Here is a 22,191-nt window from a genome sequence, read left to right on the forward strand (position 1 = left end):
AGCAGAAAATGAAGGAATTGCAAGACCATTTTTCTTTTACTCATCAAAGCATGTCCTGCAACTTCAAGATTTTTTTTTTTTTTTTTTTTTATTGAACTCAAAAAGTACATGCTGTTACTTGATGCCTGCACAGACCAATTATTTAGATTGATTGGATTGAGTGGGCTGGGGTTACAATGTTCCAGTAATAAACCAATCAATTGAAAATTGGTTAATTTTTAACTCTGTCCAATCTGGCTCGTGTGTAATTGCAATTTACCAAAGTCAAAATGGGTCAGACCAGACAGACAACCAGATATAAATTATTGGCCAGTAAAAAGCCTGATTGGTGCAGCTCTGCTCAAAACAATAGCCTCTTGCATCATGCCCAATTCTGCTGCTCTGTGAATCATATTGCATTGCAGAAATATAAAATACAATACTTTGCTTGACTTACAGCAACAGCAGAAAGAAGAAAAAAAAGTTAGTGATCTTTAATACCATGTTTAACTTGTCCTGTCGGAACAAAAACTCCAGATGAGAAGTCAAACCCCGTGGTTTCGGTGCTGGTGTTCTCGGGATGGACCCTAGTCGGTACTTACAGGTAGTAGGTGAACGTGCTGAGCTCAGTCGGGACGGTGGTCAGTCCTCTGCCCGAGCAGTCCGCTCCCCCATCTTCATCGCAGCTGCATGAGGGCGAACACACGGCCGTCGACTGCCCTTGACCGGAGGCGCTTGGACGAACGAAGCACCACAAACATATCCAAAGCAAATCCACACGCATGTTTTTGTTTGGGGGTTTTTTCCCCCCCGATTCCCCGTCGGTTCAGGTGGAAGAGGTGAGGAAGAAGAAGGGGGCCTTTGTTTGCGGTTTATTCTACCCCGGACGTCGACTTCTCATGTGGTCGGGACGGTTGAGGCATGAAGGAGGGATGAAGCCCAACCGTCGCTGTTTTAAAACCCGATCTCAACGTCCCCACAACAAACGCATGCTCACAAGTCCGACCAAAAACGCGAACATGAGCGCATAGCTAGCTTAAAAGCCTCACACGGCCATCGAGGACGAGCTCGTTACCTTGCTGTGAAACATTTCCCAGCCCTGTTTATGTCGTATTAGTCCATAAAGTAGCTCTGTTGGCGACAGAAGCGGCAGCCTACCTTGCGGGGGGGGGCGGGGGAGGTTTTTTTTTTTTTTTTTTTTTTTTTTTTTTTTGCGTTTTCGCTGTCCCATTAAATAGCGAACATAACTATGCGCAATACGTGGTAATGCGTCGATAAACGCCTGAGCCGACACGAGCTGGAAACGCACAAGACGGTATTTTTTGTCCTGGTTTGTTTCCTTGCAGGAGAGCGCCGTCAGTTTTCAGCCATTCCTCACGTTTCCCCCCCTCCCCTGCCCAGTTTCTCCTCTCCTGACATCAACAGCGAGCTGTGTAGCTCGACAGGCACCCTACCGGACAACCTGCAGCACTGGGACCCCTGGCCTGCGCAGCTCGGAAACCTGCGCTGCAGCGTCAGACTGCCAACCAGAGCACACTCCCCGACCGCAAGTTTCAACACAGTCAGGTAAAAGATCTCTGCAGGGCCATTAGGACTGCTTACGGGTGTCTGTGCATGTAAAGAAGGGCACGGATCGCTTGAGTTTCAGAACTGGTACTAGTACTCTCAGGGAGACACTCGATTCACATCCGAATCATAAATAGATTTTGGAGTTTTAGTGATTCACTAATTTTTGAATCTGTGGAAATCTAAAACGTAACGACTTTGCCTATGCTTTTGATAAAGTTTATGCTTTATTATTGCGGTTTCTTTGACGATTAAGGTTATTTGTCAAGTCATTAACACATTGATTTTCTCTAAGTACTTAATGAAAAAAAAGCATTTATTTTCTATATTCAATCAGTTTTGTAGGTTTATATGCAGAATTTGCTCTTAAGATGTAAGTCCTTTAAATAAACTACAGACACCTGATGACCTTGATGGCCACTTCTGACTGTATTTTTCTAACAGTGGTGGCAAAATAAACTTGGGTCCTTTTGGGTCTTGTTCAGCCTTCATGAACCTTTTTGTCTTATTTCTGTGGCTGATTGACTTTTCAACACATTTCTGCCTTTTGTGAATGGGATGATATCTTGTCGTATTGTGGAGCAGCTAGAAAAATCGACTTCTGTGTCAGCTCATACTTGTCTTTCCAATATGCTACTGTCTACTTCTGGTAGACAATAAAGACAAGTATAATGTTATTGTCTACTGCTGGTAGACAATAACGTATGTCAGGAGAGGAAAAACAAAAAATACATAAATACAAATGCTATGCACAATTGTACTGCTTTATGCAAAAAACAAAACAAAAAAGATTTTTCTTTAGCGCAGCTCACTAATCGCCTCGGCTTCGTTTTCCCTCCATCACTACAAACTCTCCTCTGGGAGTTTATAGCAAAAAAAAAAAACGCACAAAAAAACACTAATAGAAAAACAGTAGCCAATGCCTATGTTGCTATAGACTCTATGTTTAAAGATTTAACATATTGTTAATAGAGAGTTGGTGTTTGGATATTTGAACTATTATTTGAGCCCACCCTATCTCTTAACATCAGAGATCAGTAATTGTCTACACAAGTACTCCTCTTTTGGAAATCTCTGTAAATCTGAGAGATGGTTGTGCTTGAAAAACCCAGAAGATCAGCAGTTTCTTATACAGTCAGACCAGCCCACCTGGCACCAACAGCCATGCCACAGTAAAATTGTACAGGTGTACCTCTTAAAGTGGCCTGTGGGAGTACATTACGCTAAAGTTCTAGTTTTCTCAAATGTACACTGTGTAAAATCCCAATCAGTTCTCTACCAGATAATACAATGCAACTCATGCAATTAAATACACTACACTGTTTGTCTATTCTTGGCTCCTTTTAATGGATCATAAGTATATGGTTTCACAAAGTGGAGAACTCCGTGTACTTGCAGGTACACACACTGTGCTTTAACACCAGTGCTTTTCTTCACTAATCTGATGTGATGGATAATTGACTGGGTGGAGACCTTACAAAAGGAGCTTCATGATGCACAGAGTTCAGTGGAGATTAAATTAAGTATGCTTGGATAAGTCAGTGTTCTGTATGTGCCACATCCCAGGGAATGTTTAGAAAATAATTAAATACCAAGAAATTAATTAACGCTGCAGCACATGTAAAATATGGTAAGTATTGCTGACGAGTAAAATGTGTACAAAGGTGTTTCTAGCAGAAATGCCTCAAAAACAAGTCCACAAAGGGTTAACTAGTGCCAAGAATGCAGAGGCTAATGACTCCTGCCTCCAGTGGGTTACACATTGTTGTTTTTAGGATTACCTTTTACCTTGTTGTCTGTTTAACCCACAGTGCATAGAAGAGCACAGCACTGAAGGTTTCATTACCTTAAAAGTAAACAAAAAAAGTGAACAGCTCCTCGGAGTCGGGTTAAAGGTTGCCTAGATGTGGTACTTTGTTTTCCCTGTGTGTATTTTTGAAAATTCAAATCGCTTTCCATGCACATCTGGAAAATATGTAATCATTTTATCATGACATTTCCTTATTCAATTTCTTTGATAAATGGTACAACATTAGGAGTTATTCAATTTATCATCCTAAAAAATATGTAAGTATAAGATTTTCTGGCTGATTTGAAAGTTAACTATATGCACAGGATTCTTTAAAAGAAAAAGAAGAAGGTGTGGTTTTAGATTATCTTTGTTACTTAGACACGAGGAGGACCAGGAGGCATTGCAACCTGAAGTCTTGCTGATACTGTGAACGTGACCAAAAATTATGAAACAAGAACTATTAAATTGGTCAAGAAGTGCTGTTTTGGTTCTGAATCAATTAAAACACAGAACTTGAACTATTAAAATAATGCATGAAATGCAGTTTCAAATTTATGTCTATAAGATTCCATTTTTCTTTCTTCAGTGTTTGTTTTTCTTTTTGTCTGATGACAAATTCATTCATAAATCATCAGAGATCATTTTCATTTGGTCTCTGTTGGCGAGTTGGGTTACTTTTGGGTAAAGGTTAATGCCAAGTGTTAGAACATCTTTTTTTCTTACTCCAACAGTCTAATTTGCATGAAATGTGCACATTCAAACAAGTGTTACTTTTATTGTGTTTTTCCTGTTTATGATACCTGCATCATTAAGATTTTTTTTGTCTTTAACCATAAAGTTCTGAACATAACAATATGTTACTCCTTTATCCAGACCCACAAAAATCCTTTGTCACATGCTATGTCGGTGACATGCTCAACCATTTCTTCTGCCGTGTGCCTTAGATTGTCATCATACTGAAATATTCCTCTCCTGCTATGGAAACTGCCAGCGTTTTGGTTCATCCACAGGAATTCATGTTGTTGTCTGCACGTGCAATCTCCTCAACACCTTCTACCCCCATCCAGCTGCGTATCATCACTCTTGCAACTCTGTGATAAACCGTTACAATCATGCATTCACTCTGATCTTTATCAGTTGCATGCCAAACATGCTGTGTCCCATCTGAGACTATAAAAATTTTCAAGACAGTTGTGTTTTAACTGATTTTCAAGCCATAATCTCTTATCTTTGACCATCCTTGTAAAGATTCACAATCAAATTTGTGCTCATTCTGTTCCATGAAAAGCAGTCTGGCAGGCATGCTGAGACCAGAGGTTGAACGCTTTTAAAACCCTGATTCACCAATAATTACTGGAACTCACCTTTCTTTGAAATTTTTATATATATATATATATACATATATATATTTATTTTTTTTTTGTTTGCAAAAAAATATCTAAGTTGAAGCTATCAATATTTACTATATTAATAATATTCCACATTACATTTATTCAATAAATATTGAAATATGCCAATTAAATTGCAATGCATACAGATTCTTACTTTATCTGAAGATGCATGTGACATTTGAGGTAGAAATCTTCACTTTGTAAGCATCATATTGTAGCCCATCATTTCTCTTTTTTTTTCTCCAAAAATATACCTGAATCATTAGGAATGAGATAACCAGTGGTGCATAGGGTAAAGGGCAGTCAGTTGAATCAACTGAGTGCCTTGCACCTTGTGCACAGGGTGTGGTGTCTATCGTTGGTATTTATTTAGCTGACGGCAATTGCCACACCTGTTGCACATATAGACACTAATGTTAGATTACCACAAATGTGTTATCAGTGAGATTGTTTGCTGTATAGCATCAGTTATGGCCTGTCAAATCAGCCTTGCAATGTTCAGCCACTTGATAAAGGCTGTGCTGTGATTTATCTGTCACATGAACGTCTTCTTGATAGTGTGCAAAATAGAAATGAGACGTCCTTGCGTAGCAGGGGTTTCATGTTTATTAGAGAGGATATCGGTTTTAGCAATGCTAACATTAAAGATATTTGCATGCATATAACACATAAAATGTAGAACTTCACTGACTGAATATATTGTAATAAGTGTAGAGTTTCACGTGTTTTAATGTTTCATAAAATGCGGCAAATAGTATGTGGTTTTACTGAATCAGTCTCAGTACTCTGTGCTGTGTTGCTTGAATATAAAACAGAAGATATTAAGCAAAAAATTTTAAGTTGATTTCATGGCTTCTTTCAAAGCCTTACAGTTAACAGTATATAGTTATCAGTTAGTAACAGCAGCGAGGCCCTCCTACAAAGAGATATAAAAAAAATTGTGTTAGCAGTAAAAATTAAACATGCCATTCCCACACCAAAAAGCACACATCTATATTTGTCCTGAACACCTTTGTGGATCTGCATGAAATGGTTCGTTCCTGCTTAGCGCGCTTGACGGTGACGGTGTTCGGCAGCTGTCAGTGGAAAACCAGAACGACTGTATCAGTTACATTGCTGCCAAGAAAAATAATAAAGTCAGGTTTTCGAAATTAGAGAGATAAAAAAAAGGCAAGAGAGCTTATTTATAGCCCAGTTTTTCTCCAGTAGAACTGGGTAGATTGTGTGAGATTATCAACCATTTATCATAGTTAGCTTAGCTACAGACTACTGTTAGCCTCCATTTCACTAGCATTTAATGAATTAGGGAAATAATTTAACAACATATTTATATATTTAACTTGTCTCTGTACTTTTTAAAAGACTTAACCGCAGATGAGTCAGTCAGCATCAGGTCTAGCTCCGATACCTTATAACCTTTAACCCCTGTGCAAAAGGTGAGCAACACTGTGTTCAATGACGAGCTAGTTAGCATCATTCCAGCGAGTCTATGTGGATTTTTCCTGTTTCTCGAACTTTTTTTTTTTGACAATCACACAACAAGAACGATTTATTTATTACTCGCAAAAATAAAAAAAAATCTTTAAAATTTTTTATTGAGTGAATGCGGACAGCGCTAAGACTGTCCTGGTTCATATTGGTTGTTTACTGCAGCTTGAACAAAATGCAACAACATAGCATTTTTTGAGAAGTCTGAGTTGTTTTATGTATATTTTGCATGTTGCCTGTTACTGTTGCTGAAGGGGAGAGACATTTCAATAAGCTAAAACTAATAATAAAAATAAGCAATTCACTAGTGAATATTATGCTAGTATCAATATTGGACCACAGAAAGCAACATAGTTGCAAGCCTTTAAAATTGTGATGCTTTTAATGGGTCAGATAGACTCAAAAAATTGTAACAGCAGCTGCGAAGAGGGGCCCCGATTTAACTTTCTGTCATGGGGTCCAAGATTTCTGGCGGCGCCTCTGAGCATGACATGCAAAACTTGCTGATGGAGCACCTTTTTTAAATATCCTTATTTAAGTTACAATTCATTCTTAGGGGGGGAACCCAAACCAAAGTCTTATTATAAAGTTAAGGTGCATGCATGTCTGGTGTAGAAGCAGCATTCAGCTCCTATGCCCCACAAGTTTGGAACAAACTTCCAGAAAACTGCAAAACAGCTCAAACACTGAGTTTCTTTAAAAATCTAGACTAAAAACCCAGCTGCTTAGAGTTGCTTTTGAAACATAATCAACAAAACATTAATCAACTATTTGATGTGTAACAATGGCTCTTGACAAAATGTAACGTTTCTATTGCTTACGCCAACTATCTATCACAGAAGCAGAAAAATGTATTCTCCTGGTAAAACCTAAAAGGGTCTTTCAATGCACTTTTAAATTCAAAACCTGAGTTGTAAAAAAGCAAAATCATGTGTTGTATGATTTTGTATTTTTGTGTTTTTATGATTTAAAGCACTTTGAAATGCCTTGTTGTTAAAATGTTCTATAGAAATATTATTTGATTGATTTATTACTCATGTCACTAGATTCCTTAAATAACCAGTTTTAGTTTATATTTACCTCATTACTTATCAAAAATGTTACCTCTTTCATTTTAAAACGTATGTTTTATACATAACAAAAGAAAGGAGCATGTTTAATTGAAACTTTGCTTCTCGTTAAGGTCAGTCAAAAAAAATCACTAAAATCCATGAATATCAATTATGTACCATTATAAATATTTTATAAACCCCTTATTTAATTTATTTATTTTTGCAAGACATTAAAAATAGGAATGTAAATGTGCTGGCAAAATAGGTTCTTTTTTAAATATTTGCAGGCAAATCCAAGTTGTTTTGTAGAGAAACAGTACCCCACAGTGGTTAGTTTTTCTCAGTGCTCCAAAGTATTTTCCAGTTGTAAATATCATCAAACACCCCATCGCCACCACCCAGCCTCCCAGCCAACCATACCAGTGTTTCATGGTGGGATTAAAAACATTGTATATAATACATTTCAGATTACATAGATATTGAGAACATTTTGTGAAATGTTCTTTTGTTTTTATTGAGAGAAAGTAAAGAGAACCTTCATAGTGAAAAATATTATTTATTTAAACAATATTCAATAATCAGGCAAAGAACTGAAAACATAACATAGTGCTAATATTATAGTCATAAATTAATTATATTTTTAAACATTTCCATAATTGTATGTGAGCATAGCAAAGAATTTGAGTTAAAAGGTGAAAACGTTCAAGGCCGTTTCAATCCCCACTCCAAAAAGAAAACCTGATCTGAAAAGGAGAGATCATTAAAAGACCCAGGTCTCTGAATGATCCAGAGAGATTTTGAACAGAATAGTCAAAAATCCAATATAAGAGCAAAAAGTTTTTTTTTTTTTGTTTGTTTTTGTTTTGTTTTTTTTTTTTACAAAGTTTGGACATAAGGAAATTTGATTATTGTGTTTTTATTCAGACAATCAAATCTCAAGTTAGGAATGTGTAATTGTACTCTAATGCAAGGATTGATTTTTCAAAACTTCTATTACCACATTAAGCTGTTGCAATAAAAGATTAACTTTACTAAGGCTGCCCACAAATGTTGCCAGTACTGTTCAGAACTCTAGAACCAAACAATTTATAAAAATTGTCTATTTCTCTTCACTGCATGAAGTTTTTAATATGTACTTACTAATCGTTCAAAGAGTAAAAAAAGAGGCAAAAATCATTGGAAGAAATAACATGGGTGATGGGCAAACACTTCACCCACCCTGCCTGCTGATGTTGGTCAGAAGACTGATGGCACGATATGGGAGCTTCACTTTTGCCAGACTGCCTCAGGGCAACTATGGCTTGCCATCATCAGCATGTGAATGTGTGCATGAATGGGAATGACTGACTTCATTGTAAAGCATCTTTGAGGGTCATAGAAAGCGCTGTAGAAGTCTGATGGCGTTTGATTATTCATTTGATTCCTTCTGGCTGCTTTCATTTGACCTAAATCCCAACATAATCTACAGTACTGTTATTTTCTTTAATTTGTTAGTTTATTTTTCCTTAGGCTGAGTTACTCATCATTCACATACTTAATACCGACATCCTATGATGTACTCTATCAGAGAGGGGGAAAATCTCTTTGTCTTGGTGGCTGCAAGGCTGCGCTTCATAGCTCCAGTGCTCAATGACGAAGACAACCCATTGGGGACAAATTTATACTGCCGCTTGAACAGTTCTCAGGATGTAAGTGACGGTGTGGCCGCAACGCCAGGGGACGCTGTCTGTCCTCAGAGTACTTTGACTTGCCAGAATGATAGCGGTCTAAAATGGCCTTGGATGTCCAATGTTCCTCATTCTCAGACTGTAATAAAGCATCTTTTGTTCGATAAGCATAGCTGAGACAAATCCAGAGCATCTCAGGCAAAGGATCATAGACCGGTAGCTGGATGTGATGTGAAATAATAAAAGCAAAGACTGGTGTTTCAAGTAATAAAACACTCATCTCTTTTCAAAAAAATATTGTATGGATAAGCTGTGAAAAAAGGAATTTCCCCCCATTCCTTGAGGATGTATTCAAGGACAAATACACACTAAAATAAAAAATATTTTCAACTTGCCACTGTTTCTCTTTTGTATAATTTACAACAATTTTCATCATTTCCAATGAAGAGTTTCAATTAAACTGTTGTTGGCTGTAAATAGAAACAAAATTGGGGTTGTACTGACTTAGACAGATGAGGCTTGCAGTTGTGGTGACCTAGAAATGCTAACTATTACGGCCTACAGCTAACGCACTCATATTAAAGGTTACTCATGGATATAATTCCTCAGCAGCAATGGAGGACAGATTGCTCTAAAGAAGCATCTAAGTGTGAGCCTAAAGCCACCACTCTCATTAAAAGTTACTCATGGGTATAATGGCTTACCGGCAAACGAGGACAAATTGTTCCAGATTTTTAATCAGAGAATGGTTTACATCAGTTAACTAAGACACACTCATTCTGTGTGCGTACTTATATTTAATTTGACTATTTGCTGAAAGGCTCTTAGTGTAAGAACTATGTGACACAAAATGTCTGAAAGTTAAAATGTTACATCCTGTAAAGAGCCATAAAATCTTTCTGAGATCATGCCGAGTAATTGCATTCATGCATGATCCCCCTATGAGGTCGTTTGACTCATCCATTTCATCTGTATAAATGCTCATTGTGGCGCTGTCCCCTCCAGCTATAGTCAAGCATCATCAGGACAGTGGTGACTGTTGTTTCTCATCAGTTGGTGACATACGTTTGATGTAAACTGAACAAGATGGCCCTTCATTAGACTAATGACTGTACAATTCACAGCGAAGTTTACCAGCGCTGTGGTAAGCGTAAATATATTCCAGTGTAAGTTATATGAGAGGGGAGATGATTTCATGTCCTAGTGAACTTTGATTCACACAATTTAAAGAATACCAGATGAAAGCCTTTACTCCCAAAGGCATGAACATGGTGAATCCCATTTTCATCTTTCTAACATTAGGGTTTCATCTCTAGAATGTGATATAATTTTTTTTTTCATCAAGCACACATCAAATTAGTGATAAAATTATTATCCACTGTCACAGAACTTTTGAAATACAACACGATAAAAAAAAAATCCTTCTTCTCTTAGACATTGTTCAAAATGGGAAAGGCAAAAGAACATGTCATTCCTGTACTGTAAGGTAAATGTATGTTGATCTTCATAAGACAGGAAATATACTGAAAAGGGAGTTACAAATGTACTGTTATAATGCAGTATGCATCTCATAGAACCGCTTGATCTGTTATAAATGTTTGCTAATATTTAGGCAAAATGTATTCAGGCTCCCTTTACCAGGACGATATCGGATAATGTACCACAAAAAATGTTAAGCGGTGGAGAGATTATGAAGAAGCTACAAATAAAATGTTTAATTGCCAAAACAGAAATCGCTTTTTTCAATAAAACATTTTTCTTGCAATTAAAATAATGAATTTTGTTTCTGTTCCAGGGACTGAATAGGCAAATTAGTATCTTGAGTCTATATTTGCAGTGAGCCCAAAGGAAAAAAAACACTAACGCATTTTAAATATTTGTTTTTTTCTTCACAATTCATAACATTTCAATATTAATCAGCATCATTGCATATTGAATGCTTTCCGAATATTGTAAGGCATTGCCAGGAACTGACCGCAGGAAAATAGCTGCTTTCCTAATTTTCTTCATTATCCAGAGTCAGAGCAATAACTGGAGAAACATTAAAACAGCAGAAACTGTAACACAAAAGCTTGAAGTCACATCTCGTCTCCAATTTAGAGACATGTCAGATCACATTTGCTGTTTGATTAAAAAAAATGAATAAAAATCATAACCTTAGGTTTTTCATTAAGATTAGAACCCGAAACATACGGCCAGATAAACAGAATTAGTTCATCAGACATAAAATTCAAAATTTTTTCATGATTGTCTCTCTAAATTCTATAGAATATTTTTTAGAGAGATTGTGTAAGGGGGGTGGTTTTATTGTGTGTGATTCAGCTTGTTAGCACAAGGGGGTTGTGTAAAATTTCACCTGCAATGATTCAAGTAAATGTGGCTCAAGTGATTTTGTCAAAAACTTATGTTGTAATTATGTATATTTAAAAGTTCATCCAATGAATATCTAGTTTCAAACCTAAGGCTAATTTTTTGGCAAAGTTTCCGAATTGAGGGAAGGCCTTGTAAATCTTATAATTAGAGCTACCAAATAAGTATGGCTGCTAGTAATGATATTAAATGTATGATCAATAAGGTAAATCAACTTTGAAAAATGTTCTGGCAACAGGATAGAAAACAAGCTCTTGTGAGAGGGAAGAAAATCACCAAATGGAACAATAAAGGAGACCCAGCTGACAACAAAATCTGGACCCTTTTAGCCACAAAAACCAACCCAGTGTGAAACTTTGGCCAAACAGTCCCAAAACATAATAACCAAAATTCACAGAGGCAGGAGAAGTGTGGAAACTCGCATTAGCCCTACGGTATGTGTGTCCTGTAGCTCCAGGCCGTCTTTTGAAAGCCGGCCTGGAGGTTGAAAGATTAATTTTCAACCTGTGAATCTAAAAGTCCTGCTGATGGTGAGGTTCAGCTTATCCTGCCTGTTCATTGTTGGAATACATTGCAGTTCATAGAGCATCCGAAAACCATGCTGATTTCTTTTTGTATAGCAACAGAGTCCACTGGATGTGTACAATAAAAAGAAATGGTGGTGCAATCTGAACAGTGTGGTGTGAAAAGGAACAGGGGCTGAAAATAAGTTAAAAGGTTGCTTCAAGTACTGACAAACCAAACAGGTATGGTATGATATGTTGCATTTTAGCAGAGAGAAATCTTACGAACATAAGTTAATGCTGCAAAATCATTAAATGTTGATCTTTAAGAAGATAAATAAGGGGTATGTCAATGGAAGAAAGTTAGTGAATACCTGTGTCTTATTACTTTTTAGAATTCAGCATTTTAGCTAACATTTTATCCACTAAATATTTTTGTATTATTTTCTATATACATTCTGTTTAAAAAAGAAAAAAAAGAAACAGTTGTTTATTTTTGTGTGTTCTTTAATTACCTTATTGTTCCCTTATTTTCCTCAAGGTTTGTATTTTCCTCAAGGATAGGATAGGAAATAGCATGGCCTACAAGAAGATAGCAAATACCTTATCTAGCAAAAGAAGGTTAAAAAAAAAACTAAAAAAACAGTAATTGGCTTCATACTGGCTGGCAAACTGAAGAAAAGTTGGGTGACTGGTTTAAATAATAAAGTATAGAGTCTATCAGGAAACAAGTTAATTATGAGCATTGTTGCCAATGTATGACATTTTGTGGAATAATCTACCACCTTTATGCTGGAAATTAAAATATAAATACTTTTTTTTTCCACAAACAGACTGCGTATGAATTAAAAAGTAAAGGACAAAAATAGTGGTCAAATTGTTTCTCTCTCTGACGCTGAAAACATTTATGGCATAATATGTTGCCTTTTAGCTATAAATTGTGCACTGTGTACTAAATCCTAATGCCTTTGTGGAACGATCCTGACATACATTGCATAAGACAACTCCTCCTTGTTTCTTAAATCACCCGATTTCCTTTTTCGTCCTTGCAGAGTTAACCCACTCCCTGGTGAGAGAAAACAAACGATTTTCTATTAGTTCTCAAGATTCAAACAGTGAGTGTGACTCACCGTTGGCTTATACAACACAAACCTTCATAGTTCTCTAATCTCTCCTCTGCTATCCTCCCTCCTTCTGTCACTCTTCTGATTCTGTCTTTCTTTCTCCATTTTCCTCAGCATCGTGCAAAGTCTCAAGGGTAAACCGATTGTCCTCTTCCATTTGGCTGCTATTTTGGTCTTCATGTCAACAAGATATGAGTCACCACACCCTTCAGAAACATGGCCATAATCACTAAAACATGGTACTGTTAATATAGGGATCAACTGGTTCATTTGCTACTCAACCTTTACTCTCTTTCAGAGCACACTTTCAACAGCCGACTCAATAAAATGGGAATAAAAAATACCTATTCAAACTGGTGAAGAAAGCGCAGATATTTCAAGAAGATTAGCCTATTTTTACATAGTGCTACTGAACAACTTGTAGCAATCGCAAGGTACAGAATAATAACCAATATGTGTCTCCATAATAACTTTGAGCTGTAGGTGTACACAAATTGAAAAGTGGTGATTATCTTATGTGATGCTTTTTTGCTTGAAGGAATCTTGAGAAAACTGAGGGGTAGATTAATATTGAATTCCTTGCCTTAGTCTTAAATCGATCCCTATTGCTTCGCTGACAAGAGTAGCAATTAAAATATTCTACTGAGAGACAACACTCTTTAACAAACATTTTATATCATTAGCTGTTTTTGCTCATTTTTGTCACACTGATGTGACTTGAATATATCCACATGATGTATGTGGATATATTCTGCAAGCTAGCAGAATATATCCTCCGCTCCAAGCTAGCAGACTCAAACATGCCATGTAAAATTAGCATGATTATTTATATGTGTTGTTTGAACTTACCTAATTTTCTTTGTCTCCAGAGAGAAAAGATGTGTAAAAACCATATAGGAGCTTTTTCAACACTCCAGTCGGGCTAGCACCTACTTCAGGCCACTTATAACCCATAATTTAATCCACACAATGCATTTAACGAGACAACATCTTTAATGCAAAAGAAAAAAACTAAGTAACGTTAATTTTGTACATTTTTATTACCATAATCTGCACCTTTTATATGTGAGATTTTTTGCCGGTTTAATTATCTTCAGTGAAGGAGCGTTTCTCTCCAGTAACCGGATGAAAGACAGGGTACACTCTGTTCAGGTCACCAATGCATCTTTTATTCAGGACGATAGTACAGACATAGAATTGAACAAGAGACATAATATAAAAACAAACATTTCAATTGACAAAAGTTTTAAAGTACTGGCTCCATGTTGCTGAGGGAATAGATTTTAAAATACTTTTCTTACTTTATAAATCACTGAATGGCTTAGCACCACGATATATTAAAGACCTGTTGTCATTGTGTGGGTCTTTCAGACCTCTCAGGTATTCTGGTTCTGGTCTACTCTACAACCCAGAACCAAACATGGAGAAACGTATTCAGTTTTCTGTTTTCCTCTAATTTCTAATCCTCAAACTTGCAGAAAACTGAAAATATAGTGAAACACAGAGTTTCTTTCAACTCACCTATTTAGAGTTGCCTGTGGTTGATAACTGGAACACCAATCAATATATTTGACACATTTGCTTGATGACGGTATTCGACAAATGTAATGTTTATTGCTTGTTTCATAAATGGTTCATGCATTAAATTGTTATGGTATCAAACACTTTGAACTGTCTTGTTTTTAAAATGTGCTATATGAATAAACTTGAATTCATTCTATAGTTTTCCACACAGAGGCTGCAGTTTGTCTTTGTAAAGAAGCAAAGACAAACTGCAGCTCTGATACTCTATAAGAGCACCAAGTTCTGTCGCCTTTCCAGGGATTCTCAATTGAATTTAGGTCTAGATTTTTATTGACAATGCCGTATTTTGATCTAAAATATTCCATTCTATTTTATTTGTTGTCCTGCTACATAGTGAACCTCCATCTGAGTTTCAAGGCTTCTGTAACCTTTAACAGGTTTTATGAGGATTGCTAGATAGTAATTAGCACCGTCCATCTTCTCTTTAGGTCTACACATTTTCCCTGCCCCTCATATAGATTGAATTAGGCTGGAGCTTAAGGAGACATTTAAAGAAAGCAGACCAAGCCAAATCCTTTACATGATTTAAATAAATAAAAGAAGAATTGCTGGAGGAGGAGTTCCACATGTAGAAATCACATAAATTAGCCCCTTTTTCTACCATTTGCTTCATACAAATGGAGGCATGGACTCTGTTGAAGTTTTAAAATTGACCCAATCGCTAATATTTGGCTGTGATGAATGTAATGCTCACCCTGATGAAGCTTACCAGAAATTGTGTGCACTGCAAACAACCCTATGGGGAGTAGAGCCACAACGTCTTGGCAAACATGGACTGAATGGCTTCACTCACTTCCTCCGCTGCCATTGCCAAACTTCAACCACAGGACGACAAAATTTCTAAAGCATGGAGAAATGGACATCATCATTCACCACTCCACCTTCTGTTTGGTGTTTGCCCTGCTTGAAATTCAACAGAAGAAATGTAGCTCAATGGGGGGAATATTAGACGGAGAACTGAAGGGAGATGAGAATTGAGCAGAATTGCATAGGAAGGCAATTTTATGCTAAGGTGTAAGATTGAAGTGGGAGTGGTTTGGTCTTTTAAACCAAAATGTAATTGTATCATGTTGGACAAAAGGTTGGAGAAAGCTCCATGAGATGAGCAAAACTTAAGTTACTGTATGTTTGTTTTTTATCTAACTGTGCTATAAGATTACTCTCGACCTGTTTATTCACTAATATTCTTCAGGAATAAAACCTTTCTTTGTGTGACAATGTCTTTTTTTTTTTTGTCAGTTTTACAATTATGTGTTTCTTTCTTTTGTTCTGTAACACAAAAAAGAAAATGCAATGAATTTTGAGGTTGCAATGTGAGCATGTGTAAAAGTTAAAGTTGATTTATCAATTTTCCGACACATTGAAAGTTGTCAACTGCATTTGATAAAATCATGAAATCAAAACACAGAGGAAAGCTGAAGAGTTCAAATATAAATGATGTAAGCAAGCCTCACTGTCTAAGAGGAAATATACCACACTATGAAAGCCAAGTATAGCAGAAACTATCTCCAGCCTACCACTCATGTGCAAAGCTAATTAATAATTTCTTAGCTGATGTCCTCTGTGAAAGACATCAGAGGGTTGAAACACGTCACTGGGTCTCTGTTGCGTACACATTTCTGCAAGCAGAGTTCGGCAAGGCTTTTCTAGAGACCTCTAGGCGTTTCTACTTTGATGAGATGCTGGTAAAGGAATTGGGAGGCCATGAAATGCAGAAGGACTGAAGGGGATTAACATTGTTTAAGTCTTATACTGTATTTTCACATTCCCTTAATCAACTCAGCGTGCGCTTCAGAAGAAAGCTTTGCATGTTGTGTAATTTTATAATTGCATTAATTGAAAGAACTTTTCTGTTTTTATTCGCTCCAAAAATGCCAGTTTTCCTCCAGTAAGTGATAATGTGCGTCATTCAGAATGAATACACACACCACCAATGCACACATAAACTCTGAGTTCTCGTTTGCAAAGCCAGCAACACAGAATAAATGTGTGGAAGATTTTGCTGTGAACCTTGCTTGAATTTGTGCTGAAGACCAGAGCAGCTCGACAAAAAATACACACCATGTTATTAACACAGAGATGATAAAGACTGCAAAACCAAAAGCTCAACAAGGAATAAAGGAAGGAGGGCTGATTTATGGCAAGGGAACTAACCACTGGTGTGACTCTCTGGAGACAGGACCAACTTTAATTTTATTCTAGTGACACTTAACCTAACCAGGAATAACATGAGCCAATGAGACTTGAACTTCCCTTGGGAAGACTCCCTCAGGAAATTATAGTTACCAGCAGCTCACAGGCAAAAATGTGGCACACAGTAAGCATACACTAAAGAATACAAAAAAATACAAATTAAATACAAAACAAAGAATATAAATACAACACAAAAGGAAATTATAGCAATTTGGTCGATAGATTGACCAGTGATATGGTATTGCACTGTATGGTTTGGCCTGATAAATATGGAGTTCACATTTGTAGAAAAACTACTCCTTCTTCCCTCTGTCCTGTGTCACCTCCGACCCCCCAGTGAGGAGTTGTACAGTCTGAAGGCGTGGGGGACAAAGGAGTTCTTGAATCTATTGGTCCGGCACTTGGGAAGCAGCAGTCTGTCACTGAACAGGCTCCTCTGGCTGCTGATGACGGCATGTAGAGGGTGGCTGCTATCGTCCATGATGTCCAGCAGTTTGTTCAGTGTCCTCGCCTCTGCCACCGTCACCAGAGAGAGTCCAGCTTCATGCCGACCACAGAGCCGGCACGCCTGATCAGTTTGTCCAGTCTGGACGTGTCCTTTTTGGATGTGCTGCCTCCCCAGCACACCACGGTGTAGAAGAGGACACTGGCGATCACTGACTGGTAGAACATACACAGCAGTTTGCTGCAGATGTTAAAGGACCGCACTCTCTCAGGAAGTACATCCTGCTCTGCACCTTCCCGTACAGGTGGCTGGTGTGTTTTGACCAATCCAGTTTACTGTCCAGCCACAGCCCGAGGTACTTGTAGGAGCCCACGACCTCAACCTCTGTTCCCTCTAGTACGACTGGTCTCGGCTTTGGTCTGGACCTCCCAAAGTCTATAACCAGCTCCTTCGTCTTAGCGGTGTTGAGTTCCAGGTGGTTGTGTGGCACCAGAGAGCAAAGTCCCTCACCAGACAGCGATATTCCTCCTCTCCGTCGTCCCTGATACATCCACTATGGCTGTGTCATCTGCATACTTCTGTATGTGACACAGCTCCGAGTTGTAGCGGAAGTCAGAGGAGTACAGGGTGAAGAGAAGAGGGGCCAGCACTGTGCCCTGAGGGGCTCCTGTGCTGCTGACCACAGTGTCAGACACGGTGTCCTTTAGCCTGACATACTGCGGCCTGTTGGTGAGGTAACTATGGATCCAGGTGACCAGGTGCTGGTCCACTCCCATGCTATTTAGTTTGTCCTGGAGCAGAAGGGGCTGGATTGTATTAAAGGCACTGGAGAAGTCCAAGAAAAGGATCCTCACTGTGCCACTGCCCTTATCCAGGTGGGAGTGGGCCCGGTGCAGTAGGTAGAGTTGTATTTTTAACTAAACTAAATGTTTTTACGTGGGAATGACTTGTCACAAAATTTCTGTTCTGTGCTACGGCTGTAATGATGCACTTGCAGGTGTCCATCTGCCAAAATCTGCTGTTTTTCCTGCACATATTGACTGTTTTGTCTGCTCCTCAATTCATTCTGGCTTCAAGTCAGACTTGTCACAGTTTATTATTATATTCCTGGAACTCAGGAATCTTTCAAAGGTAAAATCACCAATTTTAATGTTTGCAGTAATCATTCCTTGATTTAAGCCTAAATGTAAATTATTGGTTAAGGTGGATGTTTTTGAAGGGACGTGTTTTTGAATAATAACTAAAATTGAAAAACTTAGGGAACGCTCAGTATCGGTCTATCTTCTAATGCTTTGTAATTTTCCCGCTGCCTCTCTTACACACTGTGAGCCTTTTCTCTCGCTCTCATTTCTTGGTACTTCTTTGCACCATTCAACACTTAGACTCATGCGTCATAGTCTTTTTCTTTGAAAGTCAGCTCACAGGCAGTCCATGTCATGATGACATTTCGTACCCAGAGCTTGGATGCACCTTAATTTGAATTCACATATTTTCAAACCATTCTTCCTCCTGTACGTTTCATTGACATTTTATCAATGAAGAAGATGCTTTTATAAAATAATTAACAAGAAGTTTTATACTGGGAAAAGTTTATATATCGATATCAGTTTACATGTGCTACATTCGGGTGTAGGTGTATTCAAGCAGCATGAACTGGGGAAAACAATGGAAAAGTAATCTTTTTGTGAAATAAGTGAGGGCCACCTTTGAGGTCTTGCTCATAGTAAGTGCAAGAAATCTATATAGCTGCACAAAGGTGTTGGAAATTTGCCACCGACAAGAAAAAAGGAGAATTCGATGACAATGTTGGAGTTTTCACTCTGAAATTTATAGATGGAGAAAGACAAAGTTTTTTTTTCTCCATAATGAAACGGCTCAAACAGCACTTTATATTTTGATTTTGCTTCAAGTATTATTAGAGAAACCTGGAGATATTTGCCACCAATCTGATGTTATTTTATGAAATAAAGTTTCCTCTTTAAGGTTTTAATTTGCCTATACAAAAATATAGAAAAAGACATGAGATACATGATGGAAAATTCTGAGAAACTAGAATTTGAAAGTCCAAGGTGTTGGTACATAAGTGTCAGACCTCAGCTTGTTTCAGTGGATAGAGTAGTTGTCAAGAAGCTTAGTTTTCCAGATGAAAAGTAAATTATATGCAAATCCCAACACTATTTTAAAAGCAGCATGTTGGGATAATGAGCTTTGATTGTTATAAAATTAGACAATAGGGGAGCAGGAGTCTGGCTACTAAATTTCAGCAAATAGTCTACTATATGGCAATTTAATTGTGCGACAAAAAAAAAAATCTTGTCACTCAAAATGCTTAAAATGCTAGCTAATCACACCTGCACTTCACGTCAAACACTTGAGGAAGACCTGTGAGGTCACGCTCCTGCTAAACATTTATCTTAACATTTTTATTTTTTTAGACCAGTATTTGTAACATTTTCTAACAAAATAATTGGCATCTTTCTGTCCCCTCACACTGCAGCTACAGAGAGGCCACGGAGGACGGGAACATAGTTTCTCTGAATAGGTGGAAGGAGACAAGGACGCAAATTCTGATCCTCGCATCCATCAGCAAGGGGAACGAGTGTCACCAGAGCTGCAAGGATGGCTACTCTTCTGTTGGTGGACCTTGAATGTGTTTACTGTGCAAAAAAATATTTTCTGCCTTTTAGAAAGCATTTGTTCCAACATAGTTATTTTTGCTTTTGTGAGATCTTACTAGTTTTTGGGGCTTTTCAAAAATGAGACCCAAAAGAATAAAAAAGACTATCAATAATAAAATACACTTATTTTTCCAGCTCAGTGACAATCGCTATAAAATATCACTATAACACATGGAATATAATAGGAGTGCGTGCACATCCATGTCACCGTTGTCTTTATGACAATCATACTTCTACATCTCTGAGGTGAGTGCCGTTAAAAACTTGATAAATATGTCCCAGCTGGTAGCTCAGTTTTTGTGCGAAATGCTAAAACTGTGTCGATTTTACAGACATGGATTCAACAGCTCTCAGTTAACCTATTCATGTATTGTACCACATGACATACAGTCGAATTAACCAGAAATCAGACGTATTGATGAACAAGAAGCTTGTAAATTACCACCAGTACAGTTCATTATGAAGCTGATCACCTTCAGGTATTTATGATGCACTTCCTGGCTCTCATACAAAAAGGCCTGTTTTCTGGTCCCCTCACCACATTCACAGCAGTGCAACCAGACTTCCGCCTTATATTGAAACGTGTTAGTAACATAAAAGTTTATAGTTTGAGATATAAGAAGATATGGGTCAGGAGAAACAGATTAAAGGTTCACCCAAACCACTTTCTCTGCCTATCTGATCTTTTGGCCACAATGTCCTACAAGCTTGATTCAAAGGAATGAATTTGAATCTTCTGCTGAATTTAAGTTCAGCAGAAGGCTGACTCACCAATTGCACAAAGGTGCACAAAAGTGTGCTGAAACAAAAAACGTCTAAAACGTGCAGGGCAAAAACACTAAAAGGAGCCAAATAAGATAAATAAAGAAAAACATTTAGCTCTGAGACACCCTTCACAACAAACACGGGAGCTTTTAACTAATAGAGCATTTGAAAAAAATAAAATAAAATGATGCTGTTGGTATTGGTGTCCTTCAGTGTTCACAGTGATAGCAACAGCTTATAATGTGTCTATTAAAAAATACACTGAACCATTAAAGAAATAATGATGACAAAAAAAACATCAGACTCAAAATAATTTGCATTTGAGTTTTTTGACAGTCTTTTAGTTATTCATAGGAATTAAGTTACACTACTGGCTAAATATGATTTTACAGTAGCTTAATAAATATGCCCATTATTATTATATATTAAATTATACAAAAGATTAAAACATGTTGGTTTTTATTTCCTACAAGAGGAAGCACTTGTCTTGTCTCCTACTCCAAGGCTTCTATTGAAAATATACTGTAAGAGCTTATAATCTTTGACACCACCATCAGGCTCGTAATACAAAATAATGAACCAGAAAACTGAAATTAATTTATGGGCTTTAGTTTGGATTTAGTTTTTCACCATATATTATGTGTGTGCATTCTTGTGATTGTGTGTTTCTGTTTATAACCTTTGTCCAAATCTCTACATAACTATAAATCCCTTCTTAAACACAAAAGTCTTTTTTTTTCATCTTGTCTTCTTCTTTGAATAAGACAAAGAATCCTAATCCTTCTCTGAATTTCTTCACAAATGTAAACCCTCACGTGTTTACTGTGTTCCATTGTCTTCACAGTTCTCCTTATTCCACAATTATCTCTAAAAATATGACATACATGGGACAGATTTGTAAATTGCTTGTCTTGTAATTGGTAATTGATCCAACTGTATTCTATTTTCAGGGTAAAAGAGTTAAAGGGGCATCATACAAACGTACATATGTACAGACTGTATACACATGACTGTAAAAGAGATCACATTACTGACTTAACAATGTTTAAAACCATTTGTTCTCTTTTCACTTTACATTGTGCGCTGTGTTGTGTTTGAAATTTATAACATTTCAAACATTTTCAGTTGTATTATGAATTTGCCAAGGATCTGCAAATGAAGTGTAATAAATGGAACAACCATACGGTCTGAACAGTGGTGCATCACACACAATTTGTCAGCAGGATTCCAGCAGTGAAAATACAGTCCCTTTTAAAATGGGTCCACAGTTAACCATTACATTTCCTGTAATGTTTGGAAATGAGGTCATTTTGCTGGGAGTAAATACAGGCACAGAAAGAAATCCGGTCCTAGCGGAAATTTTCTGGATATGGAGGGGAATACTCCAGGAGTGACTCATATGTCTGGTTGATACAAAGAGTATAAGCGTGTCTAACATGGTTATGCATTCGAACGGAAACATTTAACGCAACATTTACATTCATGCTGTTACAGCAAAGTGCAGACGACATGAACACTGAACATGGCAGCAGCTCCTAACCCAGACTACTGATTAAGGAAAGGCATCTGCAAACCTGAAAGTGATCTATGTATG

The 22,191-nt window shown here is 37.4% G+C and overlaps 1 protein-coding gene and 1 long non-coding RNA gene across 3 annotated transcripts in view; one reads left to right on the plus strand and one right to left on the minus strand.

Moving 5' to 3' along the window:
• lgr4 (leucine-rich repeat containing G protein-coupled receptor 4) overlaps positions 1 to 1,366 on the minus strand; it is a 30,542-nt gene extending 29,176 nt beyond the window's left edge. Inside the window, exon 1 of the mRNA XM_055045237.1 lies at positions 582 to 1,366. Within this exon, the coding sequence (XP_054901212.1) occupies positions 582 to 763 (182 nt within the window). The 5' untranslated portion in view covers positions 764 to 1,366. The remainder of the gene's footprint in view (positions 1 to 581) is intronic.
• Positions 1,211 to 21,783, plus strand: LOC129369677 (uncharacterized). 2 transcript variants are annotated; one of them, XR_008606968.1, is made up of 3 exons: positions 1,211 to 1,294; positions 1,405 to 1,545; positions 19,652 to 21,783. It is a non-coding gene; the product is annotated as an uncharacterized LOC129369677 (long non-coding RNA). The 2 variants fall into 2 exon arrangements; XR_008606969.1 differs by having other exon boundaries at positions 1,222 to 1,294; positions 1,381 to 1,545.
• The last annotated feature ends 408 nt before the right edge of the window (positions 21,784 to 22,191 follow it).

The sequence above is a fragment of the Poeciliopsis prolifica genome, unplaced genomic scaffold (genome assembly GCF_027474105.1).
Source record: "Poeciliopsis prolifica strain line A6 unplaced genomic scaffold, Auburn_PproV2 SCAFFOLD021, whole genome shotgun sequence".
Lineage (NCBI taxonomy): Eukaryota > Metazoa > Chordata > Actinopteri > Cyprinodontiformes > Poeciliidae > Poeciliopsis > Poeciliopsis prolifica.